The 27,446-nt window shown below is 50.2% G+C and overlaps 1 protein-coding gene and 1 long non-coding RNA gene across 7 annotated transcripts in view; one reads left to right on the top strand and one right to left on the bottom strand.

Moving 5' to 3' along the window:
* Positions 1 to 1,082: 1,082 nt before the first annotated feature.
* On the bottom strand, positions 1,083 to 12,437 carry LOC144615426 (uncharacterized). 3 transcript variants are annotated; one of them, XR_014137083.1, is made up of 4 exons: positions 10,584 to 10,643; positions 6,989 to 7,121; positions 3,344 to 3,772; positions 1,083 to 2,009 (listed from the first exon to the last, which is right to left on the bottom strand). It is a non-coding gene; the product is annotated as an uncharacterized LOC144615426 (long non-coding RNA). The 3 variants fall into 3 exon arrangements; XR_014137084.1 differs by lacking the exons at positions 6,989 to 7,121; positions 10,584 to 10,643 and adding an exon at positions 11,947 to 12,437; XR_014137085.1 differs by lacking the exons at positions 6,989 to 7,121; positions 10,584 to 10,643 and adding an exon at positions 4,640 to 6,982.
* LOC145714943 (pleckstrin homology domain-containing family M member 1-like) overlaps positions 10,684 to 27,446 on the top strand; it is a 20,484-nt gene continuing 3,721 nt past the window's right edge. For 2 of the 4 annotated variants that reach the window (XM_081794490.1, XM_081794493.1), the window contains exons 1-4: positions 13,305 to 13,393; positions 16,557 to 16,645; positions 20,142 to 20,389; positions 22,124 to 22,750. In XM_081794490.1, coding sequence (XP_081650616.1) covers positions 16,598 to 16,645; positions 20,142 to 20,389; positions 22,124 to 22,750 — 923 coding nt within the window. In that variant the 5' untranslated portion in view covers positions 13,305 to 13,393; positions 16,557 to 16,597. Of the gene's footprint in view, positions 10,822 to 13,304; positions 13,394 to 15,717; positions 16,157 to 16,556; positions 16,646 to 20,141; positions 20,390 to 22,123; positions 22,751 to 27,446 lie in introns of those variants that run through there. The other 2 variants (XM_081794491.1, XM_081794492.1) reach the window with 2 other exon arrangements.

Raw genomic sequence — 27,446 nt, 5'->3', positions numbered from 1 at the left:
CTGGTGGCTTAGCGATAGGTGATGGAATATGGCACCAACCGCTGGCCACCAACAGAGTCCCCCGAGGGGACAGTAGGACTGGGGCACAGCCCAGCAGGTTTGGCAGGGTTGGTAGGAACGGTTCCAAGCGGGGTGATTGGCCCATCAGTGCCTCTTCGGCTTTATTAGTTTGCTGCTGCTGGGCAAGGACACCTGTTCTCCTGGTGCCTGCTCCCGTTCCCCCAGCGTTTTAGTGAGAACGGCCACCAAGTGTCTGTCTCTGTGTGGTGACGTCAGCCAACAAATAACTGTGTTGAAAGCACAAGACTAGAGAGTAACAGTAATCGGAAGCGGCAGCAGCACCTAGTTTACTATTTGCTTACTTGGTGTCAAGGCCTGGGTTGGGTGTTTTGCAGTCTTAATTTAGCCCAACAGTCCGTGAAAACATACTTTATTATCCCCATCTGGCAGATAAGGGGACAGGGCTTAAAGGATGTAGGTACCCTGTTCAGGTGCCCAAGGCCGCAAATCCAAAACTGCCAGGTAGGGGTTTAATCCAGGCCTGTTAACTCCAAAGCCTGCTGACGGTTATACTGCCCTGCTGCAGGGTGCAGGGGTACAGAGACGTCTAAGCCATGGTTACCATCAAAGAATCAATAATTATAACGATGAGGATGGTGGCCGCTACTGTTTGTTGAGCACCTGCTTTGAGCCAGGCGCAGTACTAGGCCCTTTAGTCACTCTTAGGTCACAAGGGCAGAAACTCCTCATGCCAGCTCAAACTCCTTCATGAGCTGGGTGGAGCGGGGGCCGGTGGTGACTTTTTGAAGAAGAGAGGTGGACACAGAGACAGAGCTGACGAGAAACCAAGAAGACCCATCTGTGCATAGTTGGGCTTCCCGAAGTGTGGGCCGGGATTCCAGGCAACTCCATTCTCCTATTTTGGAATATTTCCATTAGCTCAAATGTGGTTCATAAAGTGAAGCTTAGAAAATGTTGTTTCTATAACACGACCTCAAATTTGCACAATACTTATCAGTCTCAAATGCTACCTTGCCGTATTTCTTTTAATTTTTTTAACGTTTATTTTTGAGAGAGAGGGAGAGAGAGAGACAGAGCATGCGGGCAGAGAGAGAGGGAGACACAGAATATGAAGCAGGCTCCAGGCTCTGAGCTGTCAGCACAGAGCCCGATGCGGGTCTCGAACCCATGAACCAACCACGAGATTATGACCCTCTCTGCCACCCCTCCACTCGCACTCTATGTCTCTGTCTCTTTCTCTCTCCAAAATAAACATTTAAAAAAATTTTTTAAAAACAACAATAAACATTTATTCCTCAAAAAACATCTTTTTTAATGTTTATTTTGAAGAGAGAACAAGAGAGAGAGGGAGACACAGAATCTGAAGCAGGCTCCAGGCTCTGAGCTGTCAGCACAGAGCCCAATGCGGGGCCCGAAGCCATGAATGGTGAGACCATGACCTGAGCCAAAGTCAGACGCTCAACCAACTGAGCCACCCAGGCGCAATACCCATCCCCAACCCTCCCCTCCCTCCCACCCCCCATCAACCGTCAGTTTTGTGAACATATTTTAAAACTACCATAGCCAGGAAAACAAACCATTCTAGATATTGCAAACACACACACACACACAAAGGTCATACAAGCAATTGGTGCTCACCACTGGTGGGGCTCGCGGTGGTGAAGGTCAGGGCCAGGGGGGAATCGCACCACTAGCTCTCAGGTTACTTTACCACAGTTGCTCTCCATAGATTCAAAGCTGCTGCTGCCACTCGGTCAGGAAACTTCGGGAAGCCACTGCCGGGGTCACTACAGCCCCATGGCCCCAAGCCTGACTGGTGGGGAGTATGGACTCCAACATTCGGCCCGCATGTCTGCTGCTACAGAGGAGAAAAGCATGGCTTCCACCTCCTTCCACCTCCGCCTTCCAAATTTCACACAGGTACGCTTTATTGGCACAATTCTGCTGTCGAGGGAATCTGTCAACGATGGTTCGTGGGTTTCCAGGACCTGCAAAGAAGGGGCTAGAAATGGGTGTCAAGAGCCAACCAACATCATCCAGCAAACCCCTCCTGATGGGGGGGTGTTCAAAGGCTTTGTAAAAGGGGGGTGGTGTCCACGTGGAGTAACCTGGTGGTCGTGTTTCTAAGTCGGAAACCCTGAAAGGTGTCATTCTAGCTGGGCAGCAGGTGAGGCGCTGGATGCTGACGACATACACTCATCCCCAGAGGTGACTGGAGAAGCGCCTGGAGTTGATTCTTAGTTTCATCTCTGGAACGTTCTCACTGGAATTAAAGCTGGATGGACTATTGGCAATGCAGTATCTGAGAAAACATAGCCCCCATTCAAAAGGGCTGCCAGAGAAAAGATCTCCACAGGGAAACATGTTTTCTCAAAATACAGCCTTTGGACCTCTATACGCAAACATCCCTGGGATGCTTACTTAAAAAGCTGATCCTGAAAATAATTTAATTTCAAAGGCTGTTGGGGCACCTGGGTGGTTCAGTCAGTTGAGCGACCGACTTCGGCTCAGGTCATGATCTCACGGTTCTTGGGTTTGAGCCCCACGTCGGGCTCTGTGCTGACAGCGTGGAGCCTGGAGCCCGCTTTGGAGTCTGTGTCTAACTCGCTCTCTGCCCCTCCCCCACCCCCCTGCTTGCACCCTGCCTCTCTCTCAAAAATAAATATTAAAAATAAAAAAATTAAAAGGCTGATCCTGCACACCTCCCCTGATGAAAACAAACAAAAGCAGACACTACTTAAAGTAATCCAGACAGATTTCAGTCAGTAACATAGTATTGCAGTGCCGTAGGGGAAAGGGTTCATCGTGAGCAGGCACCCGACTGGGATTATTACAGAGGTGATGGGGTATTTCACAGGGAGAATGAGGGACTAGGGAAGGGAATGAGTGGGGGGCTCTATAATCAGAAGTGAAAGATGACAAAAAGCAGGAAGGGACGCTGGCCCATATGAGACCCATCTGGCTTTGCTGACACTTCTCAAAGTTAAGCTCCTGCCCTCTCACAGAAGCTGGGAGACAGGGGCCCGATCTTCAGGCGTTGGCTGGACTCAGCAGCCAATCCTTTAGACAGCCGGGAGTTTTGCAGGCAGGCACTTTAAGGGAGGCTAGGGTCCTACTAGGGATGCGGCCACGAGCTGCCAGCAACCACGTCCGTGTTTGTTCGCCTTCACAGGCCAAGCAAGGTCGAATCAAGAAGAGGGCTCGGAGGAGCCTGGCGAGCATTTGGAGAAAGAATCTGTCACCCTCCGAACCCACATGCCCACCCCTCCTGAGCCCATCCCCCAAACAGAGGGACCACTTTGACAGGCCTTTTTATGCTCACCAAACGACTGAAGTAGGACAAGGCGGACGGGGAGGTGGGGGAAGCAGAGGTTCTCCGGCTTCTTCAGGGCTGGAGGTCGGCAGGGATTTGGGGGTGGGAGACGAAGGGCAGAGCAGATTGAGGATGACCAGGAGGCTCAACTGGATTCTTAACCTGGGAGTCCCGACTGGTCATGCTGGCCGGCTCCTGCCCCCACGGAGGTCAGGGCCTCTCAGTCCTGAGGACCACCAGGCACGACCAGCTCTGGCTCCTGTGGTCCTGGTGGGGGTATGTTGTTGAGACCTGGGGGATGGCGTGGAGCACCAGCTGGGGGGCGGGAGCACACTCATTCAAGAAGAAGAAAAGTCCCGAGGCCCAGAGCAGAGGCAGGAATGGTGCTTAGGCTGCGTGTGTTTCCAGGGCAGCGGCAGAGAGCGGTCTGGCGCCACACTGTGGAGGAAATGAAGATTTCAACGGTACAAAGGCCTCGTCTGGATGAGGGCTACACCCCAGGGTGGTAGAGCAGGAAAACAGAAGGAGCCTGGCTCCCTGACATAAGAGCCACCGAACCAGCCCCAGATCCAGTACTTAACCGGATTATCATATGAGAGATCAAGAAGCTGCTTCTTAAAAAAATTTCTTTTCAATGTTTACTTATTTTTGAGAGACAGAGACAGAGCATGAGCAGGGGAGGGGCAGAGAGAGAGGGAGACACAGAACGTGAAGCAGGCTCCAGGCTCTGAGCCGTCCGCACACATCCCGACATGGGGCTCGAACCCATGAACGGCAAGATCGTGACCTGAGCCAAAGTCAGACACCTGACCGACTGAGCCACCCGGGTGCCCCCAAGAAGCTGTTTTTTAATTTAACCCACTGTTGGGGCGCCTGGATGGCTCAGTCGGTTAGGTGTCCGACTTCGGCTCAGGTCAGGATCTCACCGTTCGTGGGTTCAAGCCCCACATCGGGCTCTGTGCTGACGGCTCGGAGCCTGGAGCCCGCTTCAGACTCTGTGTCTCCCTCTGCCCTTCCCCCACTCAATCTCTGTCTCTGTCTCAAAAATAAATAAACATTTAAAAACAAAGGAATTAAAGGGCGCCTGGGTGGCTCAGTCGGTTAAGCATCCAACTTCAGCTCAGGTCACGATCTCGGGGTTCGTGAGTTTGAGTCCCACATCGGGTTCTGTGCTGTCAGCCTGTCAGCACAGAGCCCGCTTTGGATCCTCTGCCCCACTCTCTCTGCCCCTCCCCCGCTTGCACTCTCCCCCCCGCCCCCCGAAAAAAAGGATTAAAAAAAAAGAATTAAAAAAAATCACTTAACCACTGTTGTGTTGGGTCTCTACTGCAGCAGCTGAACCTGTACGTAACCTGATAACGGAGGGAATCCATGTATCTGTTATCTTTTGCCACAACAGTGCTAACTAATAGACCATCCTCAAAACTCAGAGGAGGCTGGGAAACCGATTCTCACAGGTTGGCCGTTACCGCTGTACTTTAATGCCCTGCTGGCTGGATCGGCGCTGCTTCTCACTGCTGGTCTTTTCTCCCTGTGTTGCTGCCGGGACCCAGGCTGAAGAGGCAGCGGCTACCCAAGAGAAGCGTAAGAGAGCAAGCAAAAGAGCCATCGGGCCTCTTCGAGCCTAAGCACGGAACCAGCCCCCAGCCCCAAGCCAGGGGATGGGAAAGTACACTGTGGCCACGAGGAGACACAGCAGGAGCGGGGATGCGGGGAGGGCCCATAATTCTCTCTCCCAGAATGTGACAGAGTCCTGGGTCAGAGGCTACAACACGGTGGCCCTGCTCTTCTAGGCGTCACCTACGAATGGCGCAGAGTGAAAGACAGCGTCCGTCCATGTGAAGACTCAACCGCAGTTCTCTATCAGGTCAGGAGCCCTGACAAGACAAGAATCACATCTCCTTCCTCTTCCCAACGCCTAGGGCCAGGCCCTGCCCTCAGGGCTGACTCAGGGAGATTACTGGGTGAATCTGAGACCATTTCTTCACTCTCTGCGTCGGATTCCTTATGTGATACAGACTGACCTCCTAAAGGTCAGCACACAGTGCTAGGGGTTTGCCCGCAAAGCTGCAAAGGGACTGTGCCATTGGGAACTGAGATGTGTACCTAGGTCTGTCTACACCGCATCCTGGATCCACTGCCTGCCAGAGGGACCTCCAGAAGAAAGGACTTCTACAAGTTAAATATCGCAGACTTCACACTCCAAAGGAGAACCGTTTGAAGAGAGCCATGGTTAACCCTGACGAATGCCACCATCACCACAGAATTCCAGGCACCGGGCATGTGGGTAGAAAGCATATTTTAGGGCAGTGACTCATGGTAAGTCGTTTCCTCCAGTCCCTAAAACGGGCTATTCAATGTCAAGCTGTCTCAGGCTCAGGCTGATAACAGGGCAGCCATAGGGGACCTAGTGGGAGCTGCGTTGTCACGGTCCAAGTCTGTACGCACCGCTTGTATAACCTGCCCAAGTTCACAAAGACAGGATATCAGTCGCCGCTCTTTATGCTCCCAGTGAAAGAAATCCAACTAAAATATGCTTAAGCCAAAAATGTCATACGGTGTATCGGCTCACATAACCGGGAAGCCTAAGATCTTCAAGCTGGCCGCATCTAGCGCTCAAACGTCATTCTCTCCCCAACTATCCCTCAGTTGTGCTTTCCTCCATGACGGCTTCAGGCCACAGGATGGATGCCCCAAGACTGCAAAGATAGTCCTTAGTAACTCCAACTCTCCACTGAGGTTGAGCAAGCCTCATAAAGGAAAGCCAGTCTTCAAAAAGCCTCTGATTGGTCTGCTTGGACCCTGTATCTGGCAGGAGGAGACCCTGATTGGCCAGCCATGGTCAGCGTGCACCTGCAAGGTGGGCCTTAAACCAGTACTTAAGTCTCTGCTAGGGCACAGGAACTGAATAGAAAGTCAAGAGAGGGGGTTGTCTCACGGCAAGTTGAGGGGGCGAGGTGACAAATGGAAGACCAGACATTGAGGCTAGATTGAACTAACCCTAAGCCTAAACTTTGAACAGGCTTTCACACGTTCATAGATGCTATTGTGAGTAAAACACAAATTCACTTAAGAGCAGGAGTGCCTTCATAGTAACTTTTGGTCTTTCTGTATTTTTTGTCCCAATTAATAGATATCGAAAGGATCCCTACGATCACGAGCAGGTCCGAAGACCATTCTATTTTTTAATATTAGAAAGGGATTCTTAACTGCAGATTAAGAGAGAGAGTAAAGAAAGCAAGAAGAGAAGGGAGCCAGGAAAACCCCAGCCCAGGAAGCAGCGAAGGAAGGTTCCAGGACAGCAGCGTATGACAGGTCAAGGAGGTAGCCGAGGGAAACGGCACTAACTGTCATGCCAGAGCACTGGAGCGGAGTGGAGGAGTGATCGTGGCGGGCAGCACAGAAAGAGAAGGAGAAGAAATTAAACCCCGGGGGGTCAGGGGACAGAAACGAGTGCCATCGGACTACATGAGCAAGCTCTGCGGTGAACAATGCTTACCTAGTCACAATTCTGCAACCACTATCAATCATGGGGCAAGAGTGACAAAACTAAACCCCAAGAATGGAATGGGTGGGGGGTGTTAAAGACCTAACTCCTTGCCTGTGTTGCTAGGAAGTCCACAGATAGCGTCTAAAATGGGTGAATCAGAGCACCTGGGTGGCTCAGTCGGTTGAGCGTCTGACGTCAGCTCAGGTCACGATTTCACGGTTCGTGGGTTCGAGCCCCGCATCGGACTTTGTGTTGACAGCGCAGAGCCTGCTTGGGATTCTCTCTCTCCTTCTCTCTCTTTCAAAAAAAAAAAAAAATTAAAAAACTCTTTTAAATGGAAGAATTAAGAGCTAGAAACACAAGATAGGTGGAGATAAGCACCAGAAGATCCAGCGAGAGGTAAGGAGGACCGAGGACTGGCGAGCTGGCCCAGGAGGGTGGGGATGGTCGAGGCAAGAAGCTGCTGCGGGTCATTCTGTTTCCTCACCACTTCATTTCGTACTATTTGAACTGTAAACTATGTGTGATAACATTTGGGAGGCTTAAAGAGTCCATTCTTTTGTCAACGGCACCTCAAAGCTGTATTTGTGTCCAACTTTATTGAGATAGAATTGACACATAATTTTTACGAACCCTTTAAATCCATTTTTTAAAGAGAGTGGGAAGAACCAGCTTCCTGCAACAGAAGCCATGAGAACATTACCTATTCCGGTTTCAAAAGAAATGGTGGCATTAGTTCTGCTTAGATGATTTCGGTCAGAGACCAAGTAAGCATACATCTGGGGTTCAAACAAGAGAGGCTCTCACTCCAGTGCTCAAAGACCAGTTAGAAAACGGAGATCTGACTGAACTGGGTAGGTACGAATTAGCCAAAACTGTAACAATAATAATAATAATAATAATAATAATATAGCTAGTTATCCTCAAGTGCTTACTTCAGACCAGAAACCGTCCTGAGGATATTATCTTATTTAATCCTCATGGCAACTGATATTTTCCCCAATTTACAGATGAGGAACTGAGGCTCAGATAGTTTGGGGAACTTCCCGGAAGTCACACACTCTGGCCCCTCTGCCTGAGGCAGAGGGGCCTCAGCGTGTTGTGATTTACTTCTCTTTTCTAACCACCAATCAAACTTAGAAGTTTCTATCTCTGGTGCCATCTCGAGGGGCCTATGAAAACCACTGACTGTGGCAGTGGTCTCAGGCCCACACTTGCTGGGTTGTGCTGGGCCCTGCGCTGTCTTAGGGAAGGCCTAGAAAACAGTATGGGGTAGAGCCGGTATTCAAACCTAAGCATTCCCGGCTCCAAAGCCCACTTGCTCGGCCACTGAATTATGCTAGTTCTCCAGCTAGAATCAGAGCTGGGTGAGGATCCCACCTGTAGTAATTATGAGTTGTATGGCCTTGGGCCCCCAAGTTCCTTAACCTCTCTTAAGCCTGTTTTATCATCTATGCCATGGGGATAACAATGGTGCTTACCTTCAGGGTGGTTGCTAAGGATAAATCAAAATTCCTATCTGGCAAATAGGAGCCTCTATTTTCCACACCTGTTAAATGCCTTGCCCTTCAGCTCCTAGGTTAAGGAGAGATTCTCACATTTTCTCACCCTTCAGATCCACGGGTGGTAGGGCAAGAGACAGAAAAGGTTTGGGTCAAGGCTAAATACTTGGACCTCATCCCAGAGTGACTCTCCAGGGCAGGGGCGGGGTTCAGGAATCTACACCTTAGACCCCCGAGAAATTCAGATGCCTGCAGTCCTCCTGCCTGGCTTTGAATGACTATGCGTAGTGCTTGAAATCTGACAGACCAGTGCCTTTGTGAGCGTCTGAGCCCTTCCTGCACTGGCCTCCAGCTGTGTCTGTGCCTCCTCCCTTTCCCCATTGCCCAATCTGTCTTTATCTCCCCCTTCCATTCTAAGCCCCCTCCCCTTACTCTAGCCTTACTTCCTAGCTTCCTCTCCACCTCTCCGTGCACCCTCCCCTGAGCTCAGTCTGCATTCCTACCCACCGGCCGTTTCTCTACCAGTCTCTTCGCAGGCATTGCCCTTTCCTGTGTCCACCCGGAAGGCTCAGATAAAAGTTGCTTCCGCCAGGATAACCTTCAAGGCCTCTTCCCTGGCACCATGGCACTTTGCACGTACCTTTATTATTGCTCAAATAACAGGGTAATGGGAGATTTTTTTTTCCGGCCTCAGATTACCTGGTGGACTCGTGGCCCACGAATGGTGGAAATGTGCGCCAGAGTAAGATGGAGAGAGGAGGACAAGCCCGTAGACTTTGCAGAGGGGCCGAGAGGCCTGAGAAGTAAGAGAAGACCAGGAGACAGGGGCTCCTGAAAAGATAGATAAGAGATTACCATGCGGGGTTCCCACAGCTTTTGCAGACAGCGGCTGCGCAAAAATTCATTGGAAGAACTGAGGAATGTTGCTGGCTCCATCTGGGGGAGGGCATGCTTGTATCAAGACACTGATGCTCTTGATGTGCTATAATTATAACCAGAAACACTATCCTTTTGCCCAGGAAACTGGATTTCCCAGTAAATTCCTTACTTTCCAAGTTGTTTAACGCTAAGATAATGCTTTGCTTCTGTGTCCTTATTTATTTATCTTTAACGTTTATTTACTTTGGAGAGGGAGAGCACAAGCGAGGGAGGGGCAGAGAGAGAGAGAGAGAGAGAGAGAGAGAGAGAGAATCCCAAGCAGGCTCTGCACGGTCAGCGCAGAGCCCAATGCAGGGCTGGAACTCACAACTGTGAGATTGTGACCTGAGCCGAAGTCAGACACTTAACCGACCGAGCCACCCAGGCATCCCTCCGTGTCCTTATTTCTAACTTTCTGTTCAACTGTTAACCATACTAAATGTACTCAGATTCATCTAGTCTAAAATCGAGGAGAGGTGGTTCTCGCTCCTAGAGACAGAATTATTGAAGAGGCAGCCCGCACACACTCAGGTGCCACATCTCCAACAGCTGGTTTTATAAATGGAAACAGGCACTGGGACCCCTTCTTCTCCCCTTCCCAGAAAGGCTGATGGAGAGCCTGGCCCAGATCAGTGGAGCTTTCTTCCAAGAACTGTCCCGTTCCCAGACCAGCCCTGTAGACACCCCCAAAGTCCCCCTGGACCTGCAGGTAGCAGTACCTCTCCACCCCAGTACTCACCCCACACTCAGGCCCTAAGATCCCACTTGACCTGAGCCTGCAGGTATGAAGTGTCCAAAGCACAAGACATCTGTCCCCACCCCCACCAACACACACTCTTGACCTTTTGTTCTGGGTCCATGTGAAAGAGAAATGTCAACTCTACCAAGTAAAGGAAACAAACAACTTCCTGGCTAGATGAGAATAACCAGAACCTTAAGCTTCATGCCTGGGGGCTGACGGGTACCTAAAGGTGCTCCCTTGGTGATAGGGGTGATCAAAACCTGTATGCTTGTCCTGAGAACCACCAGGCGGGAAGCACCAACTGCACTGATGCCCTCAGGGAGGCAAAACTAGGGTAGACGTTATTGGTCCGATTTTACAAGTGGGAACCTTCCGGGCAGGAGGCCAACAGACAGCCTCCGTAGACAGCACGGTAGATAGTGCTGTGCCCAGGCAAGGTCGTGAACCCAGAAGGCGGCCGGGATCTAGTGAGACGCAGACACTGCTGGGGGCGGGCAGTAGGACACGTTCCGCCCGACACTGGTGGGCTAGCCTGGTGGCCTCGCCTCTTCGTGCGCATCTCGGGTCGCAGAGTCCCCAGCCTCCCAGATCACTCACCTGCTCTGGAGCTGGGAACTTGGGCTTTCCTGAGCGCTGGCCCCGCCCCGAGGCTCCGCCGGCCCTGCGCTGGGCTCCGCGGTCCGGGGGCGGGGCCGGACGCCGAACCAACGTGATGGCGTCAGGCGCCGCGAGCGCCGTTTCCTGTTGTCCCTGGCCCGGAGGCCGCAGCGCCTGGTCGGAGGCTTAGGGGCTGCAGTGGCCAGGAGTGCCCCGCGCCCCCTCCCCGCTCCCTCTGGTGAGTTAGGGGTCAGAGGGCGAGGAGGGTGAGAAGGGGACGGCGGGGCCGAGACGAGAACGGGCGATGGGTCACCAGCCCTGTCCGTGATCGCAAACCCTTGGTTGCTTTGAAACTGTCCTGCTTCAGAGCCTTTTCCCTGCCCGGCCTGAGCCCCGCACCCTACCCCACTCGGACCCGAGCCTTCAGCCCAAACAGCCAGTGCTGACCCGTCCCCTTCCTCTTCTCCACCCGTGACCCGAGCCCAGCCCTTACCCTCACCCCTTCACCACTGGTCTTGCGTAAGTGCAGCCACACTCGACCCCACGGTAGCCCACTTCCAACCCCTAGGACAGCCACTTCCCTCCGCCTCCCTCTAACGCATCTCCTTCTCACCCCTCAACCCCTTTGGCAATCCCAGTGCTCCACGCAAACCTCCTCGAGCCCCCCCTCCCCCTCCCCGTCTTTCTGGCTTACCCCTTTTCAGGCTCAGCTTTCTTATCCCAGCCCCCCTGCTCAGCCCCCCAAGGTCTGCTCAGCCAAAACACCCACCTCCCCCCACTCATTTAATACCTACCACTACAGTAGATGCCCTATTGCGCTTACCCCCCTCTTCTTGATAACTCTGATCTCAGCCCTATCTCAAGTCTTGTATGTATCTTCTTGCCCTCACCCACTCAACCCCTAACTTCCAAGCCCACCGCATACTTTCTTTCCATCCCCAGCCAGCCTGAGGACACTTCATTCCTGAGTCTTTGCTAAACCACCCCCCAACTCTTGCTGCCCTAGTTCCCACCACCCCTACCCAATCTTGTTAGATTGACGTCTTCCTATCCCCATTTCAACTCTTCATCCCAGCTCTGTGCCCACTCTTCCCTTGATGTGGTCCCCATTTGATCTGAGAACCTAGTGCAGTCCCCTGCCAACCCCACCTGCTTTCTCAGAGCCAGGCACTTGCCGAACACCTCAATTGAGGCAGGGCCTCAGATGGTAAGTAAGTGTGGAGGAGTAGAGATCCTTCTCCCGTGGGTCAAGTGCTTTTCCTGGATGTCAGGCCCCCTGTACCTGTCCTTAAGGATTGTATTCCTGGCATCCATATTACATTACTCGCGTTGGCTGCTGGAATGATAGGTATCATCCAAATACCTGGAAGGTGAGGGAGCTACTCATTCAGCTGGGGCAGTGGAAGCTTATCACTTCCTTTTGGGTGACGATCTGGAGAAACTCAAGCGGTTCCACTGTGTGGGGTTGGCTGTGGTCACAGAATCATGTCCATGTGCATTGCCCTGCCGCTCAGAAAGGACCCTCACCCAGTGCTCCTCCTGGCCAGAACTGGTTGTAGATTAGTCCCGCTACCGAATGTGCCAGAGGTGACGTTACATGTTGTGAAGAGTAGAGATGAGTGGATCCTGGGGACGCCGAGGCCTCCGTGGAGGCTGTTGAATTGCTTCCTCTTTTTGCAGGTGCTGGATCATTGAGTTTTGACCATTTTGATTACCCATGAACACAGAGAGTCAAGTTATCTCAGAGTAGCTAGACATTCTTGAGGCACCCAGGCTCCATGGTTAACATTTATAATCTCCTGGGATTTGGGGGTGCACATCCCCTCTAAGTTCTGGTGACCAAACTCCAAAGGATTGGCCACTTGACAGCCATTGTAAAGGACCCCAAAGAAGACCCCTTGTGTTTGCTTGCATTTATAGTCTCACGCCTTTGAGAATCGGATGTCCTTTTACCTTCAATATCCCCTTCCGTTAAGGTGTGATCTCTGAAGGGTTTCAGCCTGTTGGCAGCTTGGTGTAATGGAAGGAGTTCTGCAGTGACCCCACCACTGAGAAGTTGTATACCTCAACTTCTTACAGTCTGAAACGGTCTGAGCCTTTTTATTTTACTCATCTGTTCATTCAGCAAGTATTTTGTGAGCACCACTGTGTGCCGTGCACTGTTTGAAGCATTAGAAAGACAATGGTGAATGAGTCAGGCAAAGGTCCTGCTTTCATTCACTCAGAGTTTGGTCCTTGCCAGAATCTTAAGGGATCTGGGACAAGAATATGGGAGAGATGGGTGTTGTTGGATGGAAGGAGGGAGGGAGGAAAGAAAGATACCCAGTGTTCCTAGACCTCACATTTCTGGCCTCACCCACTAGCCTTTGGACTGGGAATCACGAGCTAGAAGTTGCTTGCCCTCCAGCTGATATTCAGTTGCTTTGTCGCCCTACCCACTCCCCCCCCCCCCCACACCCATCCCACCCCCCACAGGGCTCTTGTCTAGAAATCCAACTTTCTTCAGGTAGAAGGAGGTGCTGTTTACTCAGCACTCACATGTCTGAAGTATCAGCTGTCTTTCTGAATCAGAAGATAACTTTGTCATTTGTTTCCAGCTGAAAACCCTGACTCATCACCTGGTACAGCAGCTGGAGGGCTTAAACACCGGCCTGTTGTCGTGCATAGCCAGGTGCAGGATCGGAGTCAGGCCGTAGAGACGAGGCTGTCGCGGATGGCGGGGAAGTCTCTAAGAAGAAGAGGTTGCTGTTTACTGATGAACGGAGTGTTTCGAAAGTGGTGAAGCCAGGTTATCCATTTCTTCTTCTAATGTAAGTCTCATCTGAGTCCTTCTCCTCTTTTCGTTCTTCCTTAGTCTCTGGAGGAAGTGAAATTGGATGTTTATAGAAGGCCAGGCAGTATCACGAAGAGAATCAACCCCAACGATTCCTTCCTGTGTGTTGGAACATTTGAGGAGGGACAGCTCGGAAACCTGGCTGCCATGGAAAGGACCTGTGGTCAGCTAGTTGGGGCCACAGATCTGATGGGCAAGATTGTTTCTTGTCAGTGTTAGGCCTTCTTTGATAAGGTGGAGCTTCTGAAGAGTCTGTGAATAATAAGTTTGCCTGAAACTCTTTGAACCAAGGACCTGGGACAGTATGAACTGACGAAAGGCACAGAGCTTGGAATGAGAAAATTCTGTCCCTCACCTGAGGCATGTTTCTACTGAGCCTCAGTTTTCTCTTCTGTGAATGAGGGATACTCATCCTTCTCTCACAGGATTGTTTTAAGAATTAAATGAGGATAGAGAATGAGATCCTGTGCCAGAGTGAACCAATACAGAGGGGCAGAGGTAGACGAAGGGTGACTTAAGAGTTTCCTAAAGGCACACGGCACTCACCTTTTCTGCTCCACTGTATCAGGGATGTTTGAACTCTCTACTTGCTCTCTTTCTTCTGGGTCTCCTGAAGACCCACCCCTCTTTCGTTTGCTTCTTGGTGTCAGTGAAGACAGCTCTGAAGATAGAAAGTGAAACCAGTCCCATAGCATGGTAGATGGGGGTCTGGCTCACCCAAGGAGCCTGCTGGAGTGCTGACCTAGCAGTCAGGAGACCCAGAGCCCAGAGATCTCACATCGTAGATGGTCGTGGTCCTGCCTCTGAGCCATTTCCTGCCTTCCTGAGGCGTTCTAGAACCGACAGGCCTATGTAGGTAGGGAGCTTTGGCTTCCTGCAAGGAAAGATGTGCCCGGAACTTTGGCCTGACCCCCACGTCTCAGTTCTGTTTTGTGAATTGTCAAGTGGCAATTCTTCTAGGTTTCTCTGCACTGTTGTCCTTTTGTGACGTTCCCGACACTGTTTTAGGTCACAGTTGTCTCTTGTCTGGCCCTGCTCTGACCTCAGTGTCAGTTTACTTTGTTTTTTCAGCAGACCCTGACTTGGCCAGAGCACCCACTTAATGATAAGCCTCCCTCCCTCCAGTGAATATTATATTCAGTGAATTAGTTGATGAGGCCTCAATGGTCTTCCTCTTCAGATTGCTGAGGCCCAAGCCTTGAGGCCGGCTGAGGGAAGGGCAGTTTTAGGGCTTGAGGCTCTGTCTAGAAGGGCAGGCCCCCGGAATTGCCAGAGGGGATTGGATGCCAGGGTCTCAAAGCCAGCGAGCCTGAACGTGGCCTGCAGGGCTGCGTAGGGTAGCCTTGAAGAAACCCAGCCTCTAGGATCAGGCACGGTTTCAGGACCGACTCTATAGTATGTCCCCTTCTCCCGGTGCCCTGGTGGCCAGAGCATGGAGCTGGTCTCCAGCGAAGGGTCCTGAGGATTCCCAGTGGGTAGGAGCTGGGAAAGTGGTGGAGGGAGAGACAGTCTGATGGGCTGTGGCCAGGGGCTAGTGTTCCTCCTGTCAGTCTGTTGTGCGCTGACCAGAGCTGGTTTCGTGGGGGCCGTCCTCCACACACCTATCTGCCTTTGCATGTCCTTACTTAGGAAGGTCGGCGCTGGGTCCTGTTCACCCTCTGCCGGATCCAGAGGCCAGGGCTTGAATCAGAGCGTCTTTCATCATTTAGGGCCACCCTGCCGTTCTCCATGCCTCACTGTTCGCCTGTAAACCTTTCCTGCCAGACTCAACCCTGATGCTCCCTTGCATCCCGCCACCTGGGCCCCCAGCTGGAGAGCCCTCCTCCCAAGACTTCCCTGCCCCCTCCCCAGCCACCCCTTAGCCCTAGCTCACACCCGCCTCTTCCAGAAGGGTGGATGTCATCCTGGCCGAAGGTGGTAGAGCCCGCCACTGATCAGCCCTGGGATCTTGGGAAGTTCCCTGACCTGGGTCAGCTTTGATTTATCTGGATAATAAAAGAGCTCGCCTAGGGTGGTTACAAGGAATGAATGAAGCAATGTGTGTAAACAGTACAAAATCCATTCATCATGCCTCCATTTGATAACTTCTTTGGGCCATAGGTTTTTGAGAACAGAGACAGCGATGACCTATTTTTTGGTGTCCCTCCATGCTCGGCAGCGTGGTCACTAGAGATCTGTTTAGATGGGAATGTGCCTGCCCAATCCTGGTCCGTCCAAGTGGCTGGGGCGGTCCAGGCGAGCCAACAGCCACCCCCCGAGGCTCAGGTTGAGCCCCCCCCCCCCCCCCCACCTAAGCCACCCCCGGGGGGGTGGGGGGGAAGCCAGTGCCCTGAGGGATTTACCTGTGTACTGACTTCAGGTAGTTGAGCGGACTCATTCAGACAGTGGCCTTTGCCTATAAGGCTTGGCCACATCCAACCGGGGTAATAGATACCATTTATCCTTAGTACCGTCAGGCACTGTGCTGGGCGTTTTCCACATTCATAACCTCCGTTTGAGACGTCTGCCGTGGTGCCCCACCTAGCATGCCTAAGTGGTTAGTGGCAAATTGAGATTCGAACCCGTGTTGTTTCCCTTTAGGCGTGTCCCTGTGCTGCTCCAGCTGGACCCTCGTGCCTGGAGGGGAAGCAGCTATGTAGCAAGAGGCCCTCCCTTTGGAAACTTCCTTCAGTTGTGCTTGTCCCTGCCGAGCTGGCAGACATCGGGCTGGCACAGGAGTCAGAGGCTCCGAATGTGAATTGTGAGCCCCTGCTTCCTGGTCCACGTGGGCTCTTGGCACCTCCAGCGGCAGCATCCCCCTCGCACCCTTAGTTCTGTATCCAAATCGGCCCCTCATTCCCTGCTTTTTTGTGCCAGCGTTTGGTGTGGCATACAGAGGCCTCTCCATGCCCTGATTAGGGTGGACCCACCCACGGCACATAGGATTCCCCACCTCCTGAGATTCGAGCCCTCAGATTTCTTCTCTTCCCTTGTTTCCTTCCTTAAAATCCACTCTTGGCTTTTACTTTTGAATTCAGAGGCCTTTGCATTGCAGTTTGAGGAAGATGGGCTGACCCGCTGCCTGCTGGGGGGAGGGGGAGAATTGGCTGGGGGTGGTGAGCTGGAACCTGCTCATCTGGCCGCGCCGTCTGTCTCTGCAGGTGTCATGTGATTCTCCGAGGGAGCTGCAGTGTGAGCGGAAATGCTCTCGGTGGTGGAGAATGGACTGGACCCCCGGGCTGCCATCCCGGTAGGCAGTCGGAGAGGCTCAAGGGTGGGGAAGGGGGCACGGGACAGCCATGTCATTGGTCTTCCTCACTTTGAAATGAATGAGTACTGTCTGGAAAGCGAGGCTTCGGGCTGAGAAAGAGTTATAGCAGAAGCAGGCTCTGAGGAGACCCTGCCCTTTCTAGAACATCTTATTGGTGATAGAATGGGAATTGATAAAAAACAACGGATTTTAATAGGGGCTGCCTGAAGACCAAGGATTTCTCAAAGGAAGTCATACATATGGGGCGCCTGGGTGGCTCACACGGTTAAGCGTCATGATCGTAAGCGGCTCATGGTCTTGCAGTTTGTGAGGTCAAGCCCTGCATTGGGCTCTCTGCTGTCAGAGCAGAGCCTGCTTTGGATCCTCGGTCCGCTCTGTCTCTGCCCCCTCCCCCACAGGCACATACATGTATGCACATTCTCTCTCTCTCTCTCCCTCTCTCTCCCTCTCTCTCTCTCTCTCTCTCTCTCTCTCAAAAATAAGTAAACATTAAAAGAAGGGGCAGCTGGGTGGCTCAGTCGGTTGAGCATCCGACTTCGGCTCAGGTCATGATCTCACGGCTCATGGGCTGGAGGCCCGCATCGGGCTCTGTGCTGCCAGCTCAGTGCCTGGAGGCTGCTTCATATTCTGGGTCTCCCTCTCTCTCTCTGCCCTCTCCCTCCCATGCTGTCTCTCTCTGTCTCTCAAAAATAAATAAACATTAAAAAAAAGAAAAGAGGGCATTAGGGTGGCCTGGGTGCCTCAGACGGTTGAGCGTCCATTTGGCTCAGGTCATGATCTCACGATTTGGGAGTTTGCTGCTGTCACTCCCTAGCCCACTTTGAATCCTCTGTCCTCCTCTCTCTTTGCCTCTCTCTCTCTCTCTCTCTCTCTCTCTCCAGTCAAATAAGCAAACAATAAAAGAAGTATATGACCCATAAGTCATATGAAAAGATGTCTAACATCAAAAGACTGCATACTGTATGACTTCATTTACACAAAATGTCCAGAATTGGCAAATCCATAAAGACAGAAAGTAGATTAGTAGTTGCTAGGGGTTGAGGGAGAGGGGACTAGAGAGGAGTGACTGCTCATGGGCACAGTGTTCCTTTTTGAGACAATGAAAATGTCCTAAAATTAGGTAGTGGCTGTAGTTTCACTATTCTGTGAACATACCAAAAATCACTGAACTGTATAGTTTAAATGAGTGAATTTTAGGCAATGTAAATTGTGTCTCATTAAAGCTGTTATAAAGAAAAAAAAAAAAAAAAAAACAGGGGCTCCTGGGTGGCTCAGTTGATGGAGCGTCCGACTTCGGCTCAGGTCATGATCTCACGGTCCGTGAGTTCGAGCCCCGCGTCGGGCCCTGTGCTGACCGCTCAGAGCCTGGAGCCTGTTTCAGATTCTGTGTCTCCCTCTCTCTCTGACCCTCCCCCGTTCATGCTCTGTCTCTCTCTGTCTCAAAAATACATAAACATTAAAAAAAAAAAATTTTTTTTTTTAAAAAAAAAAGAACATTCGACTTTTCAAAGAACATTAACATGAACTGTTTGGGCTAAGATAAAAATAAAACAGTAAAATATTTATCCATAATCCTATCAGCTAACAGTTCAAACCAGGTTTTCTGTATTCCCTCCCAATCCTTTTCCAAAACACATAGGTAATTTTGACATGCTTATACTATGACAGAACTGTCTTTATCTTTCCAAAGGATTTTACATATATGTATTTTATAATTGATTTATGTAACAGACCTTAACGGAATACTTACATGTGTCAGGAACCAAGCCAAGTGTTGAGGATGCAAGAATGAAAAAAAAAAGCAAGTCCTGCCCTCAGAGTAATCCCCCCGCCCCCCAACTCCTGTGCTGTAGGTCAGGAAGTATTCGTTCCGTTTAACAGATGAGGAAATTAAGCTCAGTGAGGTTAAGTGAAATGTCTGTAGTGACCCAGCTGTTGACCAACAGAGCTGAGACTAACATCTGCCTCTGACTGCCAGGTCAAGGATCTTTCCTTTTTTCTTTCTTTCTTTTTAAAGTTTATTTATTTATTTTAGGGGCGCCTGGGTGGCTCAGTCAGTTAAGCGTCCTATTTCAGCTCAGGTCATGATCTCACGGCTCGTGGGTTTGAGCCCTGCATCAGGCTCTGTGCTGACAGCTCAGAGCCTGGAGCCTGCTTCGGATTCTGTGTCTTCCTCTCTCTCTGCCCCTCCCCCCTCCTCATACTTTGTCTCTCTCTCTCTCTCTCTCTCTCTCAAAAATAAACATTAAAAAGATATTTTTAAATAAATAACGTTTATTTTATTTATTTTGAAAGGGAGAGTGAGCATGAGCAGAGGAGGGGCAGAGAGAGGGAGAGAGAGAGAGAGAGAGAGAGAGAGAGAGAGAGAGAGAATCTCAAGCAGGCTCCACACTGTCAGCACAGAGCCAGATACGGAGCTCAAACTCAAAAACCGTGAGATCATGACCTGAGCTGAAATCAAGAGTCAGATGCTTAACTGACTGAGCCGCCCAGGTGCCCCTAGGATCTTTTTTTTTTTTTTGAATTTTTTTTTTTTCAACGTTTTTTATTTATTTTTGGGACAGAGAGAGACAGAGCATGAACGGGGGAGGGGCAGAGAGAGAGGGAGACACAGAATCGGAAACAGGCTCCAGGCTCCGAGGCATCAGCCCAGAGCCCGACGCGGGGCTCGAACTCACAGACCGCGAGATCGTGACCTGGCTGAAGTCGGATGCTTAACCGACTGCGCCACCCAGGCGCCCCCCTACGATCTTTCTTAATGTGGACCATGCTCCTGTTTTCTTGGTGTTTTTATGGTTCTAAAGTGGCACTTGTTGCCTCTTCATGGAATCGTAGACCCCTAAACAAGGTGGAAAGCTTCACCCCTGCCCTAGATGGATCACCCAGGCTCCCACACCTGTAACTATGATGGAGCCGGTATTTAAACACAAGATTTCTATGGCTATCAAATCACTGAAGTTCGGTTTAAAAAGCAAAACAAAAGAAAAATATACAAATATCTTTGCAAAAAAATAACTATCTCTGGGTGGTATAAGTACGTAATTTTCCTTTTCTCCTCTATGCTTTGTCTCTGTTTTCTTTCTTTTTTTAAAATTTTTTCCAACGTTTATTTATTTTTGAGAGAAAGAGAGAGCGTGCGTGCGTGTGCAAGTGGGGGAGGGGCAGAGAGAGAGGGAGGCACAGAATCCAAAGCAGGCTCCAGGCTCTGAGCTGGCAGCACAGAGCCCGACGTGGGGCTCGAACCCATGAACCGTGAGATCACGACCTGAGCCGAAGTCGGACGCTCAACCGACTGAGCCACCCAGGCGCCCATCTTTGTTTTCTATGATTAGCTTGTGCTAGTTTTGCTGTATACACACCCACAGGTAGACGTGAGCACGTGTGTGGGTGTGCGTGTATTTGGTGATAAGCACTTACCTTCCAGGGGTCACCGCAGGATCTTCTAAAGGCCTGTGTTATGTCTGACACCGACTAGGTCATCAAGAAGAAGCTAGTGGGATCTGTGAAGGCGTTGCAGAAGCAGTACGTGTCCTCGGACACAGTGGTCACTAGCGAAGACGGAGATGCCAACACCATGTGCAGTGCCCTGGAGGCCGTATTTATCCACGGCCTGCATGCCAAGCACATCCGAGCCGAGGCCGGAGGGAAAAGGAAGAAGAGCGCCCACCAGAAGCCTCTGCCTCAGCCTGTCTTCTGGCCCCTCCTGAAAGCTGTCACCCACAAGTGAGATCAGCAGGGGAGGCTTTGCTTTGGGGAGGAGCTTCAGTGTGGGTGACCCTGGGCTCTCCCTCTACAGCTATATGGGAAAGCAGCAGAGATGCTCTGTGTTCTAGAATGGAGATGGGTGAGATAGGGGTTATTGTTAGACCAAGCCTCAAGAGCCCCTCAGCGCACAGGCAATGGCCTGGGGCTGCTCAGGCCCCTGGCTGGTCGCCTTTAGCAGGAGCCGCCTTTTTGCCACACCGTGGCAAAGTTAGGTAGTTGGAACAGAGAATGTGTGGCCTGCAAAGCCTAAAATCTTTACTAAGTGGCCCTTAACAGAAGAGGTTTGCTGACCCTGCCTTGGAATGTTTGAACATCTCTATGCTAAGTATTATATCCTAACAGGCTATGGCATTTTTTAAAGACGTGGAATCCAGATCATCTGAATATCCACCCTGGGACGTTTGCCTCTGCGGCCCTGGCCCTAACTGCCTGGGCTTTGGAGCAAGCAGCTGCTGGCACGTTGCCTCTAAGGGCTATTAAATGCCACCTTCAGCCTGAAGGTGCCTTGTCAGTCTGTATCTTCCTTTTCATGCTGACTGCCACCGCCCTATCTCAGGTTCTTACCTCACTCCTAGGTGGCAGTGGCTTTCTGATTGTCCCCCTTATCTCATTGTGTCTGTCCTTAGGTCAGGCAGCTGGTCAACATTTATTGAGCTTAAGCTAACCCGAGCTCATTCCCTGAGCCCTGTGGAGCACGCACTCCTATGGGCGAGACGTGCTCAGGGCACTGTGATGGTCAGAGGAAGGGCATTTACATCAGACCAAGGGTTCGGGAACTGAGTTGGGTACATGATCTTATCCCGAGCAGCCCACCCAGAAGTCTGCGCGACTGCGGTCAAGTCATTTCCCGGTGTAAAAACTCTCAGGCTCCCCAGTGCTAGCCTGGAGTTCCATTCACTTCGTTGGGGCCCCGGAATCTGTATCCTGACCAGGTTCCCAGGTGATTCTGACGCACAGCCAGGTGTGGGGACCCTTGCCCCACCTTGCCTCACCGGTTGGATGCTCAAGACCCTGCATCACCTGACTTTGCAACCCAATCAGCCACTCCTCCTCCTCCCCGTGCTGTAACGGGAGTGCTCACCACTCCTGTTACACAGCTGCTGCTTCCCTACCCTTGGTGCCTTTTCTCTGTCAGTCCTTGGTGCCTGAGGTTCCCCTTCCATCTTTGCGGCTTGAAATCGCTCAAGGCCCAGCTCAATGCCTTGCCTGTGCCTAATCCCTATGCCTAATCCCGCAATGCCTTGCCTAAGGCATTGTCCTTACTGCAACCTGGAAGTGATTGCCTTCCCCCCACCCCAGCTCTACTGACAACAGGGTTCACTTCCGTGTGCCCTTGAAAGGTAGTAACCTGGACTGAGGGCAGGACCATGTCTGTATCCTGTATCTTCACAGCTCCAAAGACCTGGCACTTAGGGGCTCATCACATGTATGCCGGATGAGCAGGTGATGTCAAGGGCGCCTGGGGAGTTGAAACTAAAATGGCAATTATCCTGCATGACAGTAACCTTGAAAAAGTGGGGAGTTGTAGCTAAATATTTCTCAATTCCCTGTAGAACACTGCTATCTGAGATATTTTCCCAAGCCTGTATATACTTGCAGTCGTTATTACTGGCTCCTGCTCACCAGTGGATAAAATGATCCTCTGTGATCTGAACTCACTTCTTGAAACAAGCCTGTCCTCTCCACCCCCAGGCACATCGTCTCGGAATTGGAGCACCTGATCTTTGTCAGCACGGACGTGGGCCGCTGCCGGGCCTGGCTGAGGCTGGCCCTCAATGACGGCCTGATGGAGTGCTACCTGAAGCTGCTCCTCCAGGAGCCCGCCCGCCTGTGCGAGTACTATCAGCCCACAGCCCTGCTTCGAGACGCCGAGGAGGGCGAGTTCCTCCTCAGCTTCCTGCAGGGACTGACGTCCTTATCCTTCGAGCCCTCCTACAAGTCCGCCATCTTAAACGAGTGGACGCTCACCCCGCTGGCTCTCTCTGGGCTTTGCCCGCTCTCTGAGCTCGACCCCCTCACCACCTCTGGGACAGAACTACAGCGGAAAGAGTCTCTGGATTCAATTTCCCATTCCTCAGGCTCAGAGGACATCGAAGTCCAGCACTCAGGCCATAAGATCCGACGGAACCGGAAGCTCACGGCCTCCTCCCTCAGCCTGGACACCGCCGGTTCATCCCAGCTGTCTTGCAGCCTAAACTCTGATAGCTGCCTACTCCAAGAGAATGGCTCCAAGAGTCCAGACCGTTCCGAGGAGCCCATGTCCTACGACTCCGACCTGGGGACAGCAAATGCCGATGATTCAGACCCGTCTCTGCAAGAGTGAGTGTCCTTCCCCCACTCCTCTCCTCCCCCTGCCTTCCTTCCTTCTCCTCTTCCTCTTTCTCTCCCTCCCTATAGCATGTGATTGCCTGTCACTGAGCATTGACCTCTCTAAGGGCATAAAGGAAAAGGGGATCGTGGCTCTTCCTCAGGGACTGGAGTTGCCGGGACTTGTAACTGGAGGCAACATGGGGCAGCGAGGAGAATGGATTCAGGGAGGGCTCGAGCTGAATCAGGCTCCAGCTCTGCCCCTGGCTGATCTTCGACCAGTTACCTAATTTCTCTGAGGCTTCGTGTAAAATATTATTGCCTCTAGGGCGGAAACCAACGGTTCGGAGTTAGATATACAACTTCCAAAAGACGCAGTGAAGCCCAGCGCGTCTGGGTGCTCCGCTGCGACCTCCCAGAAGGCCTCTGAAGGACACAGACCCTGAATGAGGCCTGGAGGAGGTGGTGCACAAAAGGGGCCAAGCGAGTGAGTGGAGGAAGAGCACAGGGAGCAATGAACTTGACTAGAGAAGGGACGCTGGGCAGAGCTGTCTCTTTAAAAGAACTTTTTTCTATTTGAGTATTGTTGACACACGGTGTTACATTAGTCTCAGGTGTACAAGGTAGTGAGTCACCATCTCTCTATGTTGTACCATGCTCACCCCAGCAGAGCCTTCTTCGTTCAGGCCCTTTTTAAACACTCATTTTTTAATAGATTTATTTTTATGGTAAGAAAAAAAAGTCTACCTACAGTGAAACGTCTTCTCCACCTTTGTAACCATAATTATTCATTCCTTACATCTTTCTTTTTCTTTTCTTTAAAGTTTATTTATTTATTTTTGAGAGAGAGAATGAGCAGGGGAGGGGCAGTGAGAAAGGGGGACAGAGGATCTGAAGCAGATTCTGTGCTGACAGCAGAGAGCCCAACGTGGGGCTCGAACTCACGAACCGTGAGATCATGAGCTAGGCTGAAGTCAGACATTTAACTGACCGAGCCACCCAGGCACCCCCTTTACATGTCTTTTTCTGATGTTTCTAAATGCATCTAACAGATATGAATAGATCTGTTAATAACTGTTAATATCTGTTAATAGATCTGTAATAGACTTTTAAATGTCTTTTATATTTCTTATCTCTGCCCCATCCCCACAAAGCTATTATAAATATACTGTTTGATACCTTGTCTTAGAAGAGATCAGGATTTTTGTTTTGGAGCTTCATATCAGTTTCTTAATTTTTTTTCCCCCCTATGGCATGTGTTTCCATTGTATGAATGTACCTTAGTTTATTTGACCAGCCCTGTATTTCCTGGACACTGGAGTTCACTCTTTCTGTAAATAACCGTGTGTATGTGATCTTTGAATTCTATGCAACTATCTCTGTTCAGTAAAGTCCCAGAAACAGAATTGCTGAGGCAAAGGATAAATGAATCTACAATTTTCATAGATAATCGCCTGTTTACACTCTGTCAGGAATGTACCTGTGCCCCCTCGGCCTTGTAGGCAGAAGGTATTATCAAACTTTTGGATATTTGCTCATCTAATAGGTAGAACATGATAAACTTTTTTTTCAAGTTTATTTACTTGTTTTGAGAGAGAGAGAGAGAGAGAGAGAGACAGCAAGCGAGCATGAGTGGGGGAAGGGCAGAGAGAGAGGCGGGGGGAGAGAGAGAGAATCCCAAGCAGGCCCCTCGCTGTCAGTGCAGAGCGTGATGCAGAGCTTGATCCCAGGAACTGTGAGATCATGACCCAAGCCAAAATCAAGAGTCGGGCTGGTACGGAGTGAGCTTAGAAGACATCTGTGAGGAAACAAGGCCATTAGGGCAGCCATCTTGCCCAAGCAGCAGCCTGTGGGTGGAGGAACCTAGGCCTTTGCTCTCAGGAACATACACCTGCTTTCAGGGGAAAGATACGCATGCACACACCCACCACACACACACACATGCACACGGTGACAGAAATAGCCCCATTCTGTGTTTTCATGGCATTGATAGTTTTTTTTTCCCAATGTTTATTTATTTTTGAGAGAGAGAGAGAGAGACAGAGTGTGAGCGGCAGAGGGGGAGAGAGAGAGGGAGACACAGAACCCAAAGCAGGCTCCAGGCTCCAAGCTGTCAGCACAGAGCCCGATGCTGGGCCTGAACCCATGAACCACGAGATCATGACCTGAGCCGAAGTTGGATGCTTAACCGACTGAGCCAGCCCAGGTGCCCCATCCAGTTCTTCACCAAGCTTCCCACCACCTTAGATTTAATATCCATTGATGATTCTTGCCCAAACTAATCTATGATGGCTGCAGAGTGATGATTTTCCAACCTCATGACCACCTCCACGTTTATCACTCACCATCTTATTGTCAGGAAGAGCTCCAACCCCATCCCCGTTATGTATCTGTTTGTCTATTTATTACTATTAAGGACTCAGGGATTCCTATCTCTTTCACTAGATTATAATCTGTCCCTATCCTTATTTTTTTCAAAGACGCTCTAGGCCCAAGGTGGGGTGCTAACTCATGACCCTGAAACCAAGAGTCGCTCGCTCCACCAACTGAGCCGGCCAAGCTCCCCTGTCGCTATCTTTATTTGTGTCGATGGCCAAACTGTCCCAGACTACCTTAGAAACCATTCTGTATTAATTCTGTAGCTACGATACCAAAAGCGTAAGCAACAAAAGAAAAGATAGAGAAAACAGTCTTCGTCATCATTGAATTCTTTTGTTTCTAAGAATACCATCAAGAAAGTGAAAGGCAACCCACAGAATGCGAGAAAATATTTGCAAGCCATGTATCTCATAAAGAATTTTTTATTTTTTATTTTTTTTAATTTATTGTTTTTAATTTTATTTTTTATTTGTTAAGAGTTACATGCAAATTAGTTAGCATCTAGTGCAACAATGATTTCAGGAGTAGATTCCTTAGTGCCCCTTACCCATTTAGCCCATCCCCCCTCCCACACCCCCTCCAGTAACCCTCTGTTTGCTCTCTATATTTATGAGTCTCTTCTGTTTTGTCCCCCTCCCTGTTTTTATATTATTTTTGTTTCCCTTCCCTTATGTTCATCTGTTTTGTCTCTTAAAGTCCTCATATGAGTGAAGTCATATGATGTTTGTCTTTCTCTGACTAATTTCACTTAGCTTAATACCCTCCAGTTCCATCCACATAGTTGCAAATGGCAAGATTTCATTCTTTTTGCTTGCCGAGTAATACTTCATTGTATATATATATACAGTCATCCGTCATCCATCGATGGGCATTTGGGCTCTTTTCATACTTCAGCTATTGTTGATAGTGCTGCTATAAACATGGGGGTGCATGTGTCCCTTCAAAACAGCACACCTGTATCCCGTGGATAAATGCCTAGTAGTGCAATTGCTGGGTTGTAGGGTAGTTCTATTTTTAGTTTTTTGAGGAACCCCCATCCTGTTTTCCAGAGTGGCTGCACCAGCTTGCATTCCCATCTGATAAAGAATTTTTACAACTCAATAAAGAAGGACAAATAACCCAACTAGAAAATGGGCAAAAGATCTGAATACTGAATTTCCCCAAAGATATGCAAATGGCCAAAGAGCACATAGAAAGATGCTCAGCGTCATTAGCCACCAGGAAAATGCAGATCCAAACCATCATGTGTACGACTTGGCACCCATTAGGAGAGCTTTGATCAGAAAGACAGTTAATAGCAAGTGTTAGTGGGGGGGGGGGTGCTGGTGGGCTCAGTTGGTATAGAGCATGGTGACTCTCAACATCAGGGTCATGGGCAGAACCTACTTAAAAAAAAAGAGTAAATTGAATTAAAAAAACAAACAAGCGTTGGGGCACCTGGGTGACTCAGTCAGTTGAGCCTCTTGATATCAGCTCAGGTCATGATCTCACAGTCTGTGGGCTCAAGCCCCGCATTGGGCTCTGCGTTGACAGTGAGGAGCCTGCTTGGGATTCTCCCTCTCTCCCTCTCTCTCTGCCCCTCCCTAGCTTTTGTGCACCCTCTCTCTCTCTCTCTCTCTCTCTCTCAAAATAACTAAATAAACTTTATAATTTTTTTTTTTTAAAGTAACCAGTGTTGGTAAGGATGTGGAAAAGCCGATGGCAATGTAAAATGGTACAGCCACTTTGAAGTCAGGCAGTTGCTCCAAAGTTGAAACTTGAAGTTACTCTATGGCTCAGCAGTTCCATTCCTTGGCGTATATGCCCGAAGGAATGAAAACATTTGTCCACACAAACACTTGTGCGTGAATGTTCACAGCACCGTCATTCATAATAGCCCCAAAGTAGCCCAAAAGTCTATAAAACGATCAATAGAGAGACAAAAGAAGGATTCATCACAAGGAATGAGATCCCAGTGGCTGCCACAACATGAATAAATCTTGAAAACATCGTTAAGCGAAAGAAGCCGGGCTCAAAGGCCACCTATGGTGTGACTATTTGTGTGCAGTGTCCAGGTTAGGTAAATCTAGAGAAATGGAAAGTAGGCTTGTGGTGGGCAGGGGTTGGAGGAGGGGTGGATTAGTGACAGCTAATGGGTATGGGGTTTCCTGTTGGGTTGATGAAAATGTTTTAAAATTGACCGCGATCATAGTCGCACGGCTCTGCAAACACACTATTGAGCTGCACGCTTTAAATTAAGTGATTGTGCGGTATGTGAATTATGTACTGTGAATTTTATCTCAATAAAGCTGTTACCAAGAAAGTGTTCCAGATTTGGCCAGTGGGTGCC

Source organism: Panthera onca, chromosome Y (genome assembly GCF_046562875.1).
Source record: "Panthera onca isolate mPanOnc1 chromosome Y, mPanOnc1 haplotype 2, whole genome shotgun sequence".
Lineage (NCBI taxonomy): Eukaryota > Metazoa > Chordata > Mammalia > Carnivora > Felidae > Panthera > Panthera onca.
The sequence above is the reverse complement of the archived record's forward strand: the minus strand, read 5'-3'. Positions and strand labels throughout refer to the sequence as shown.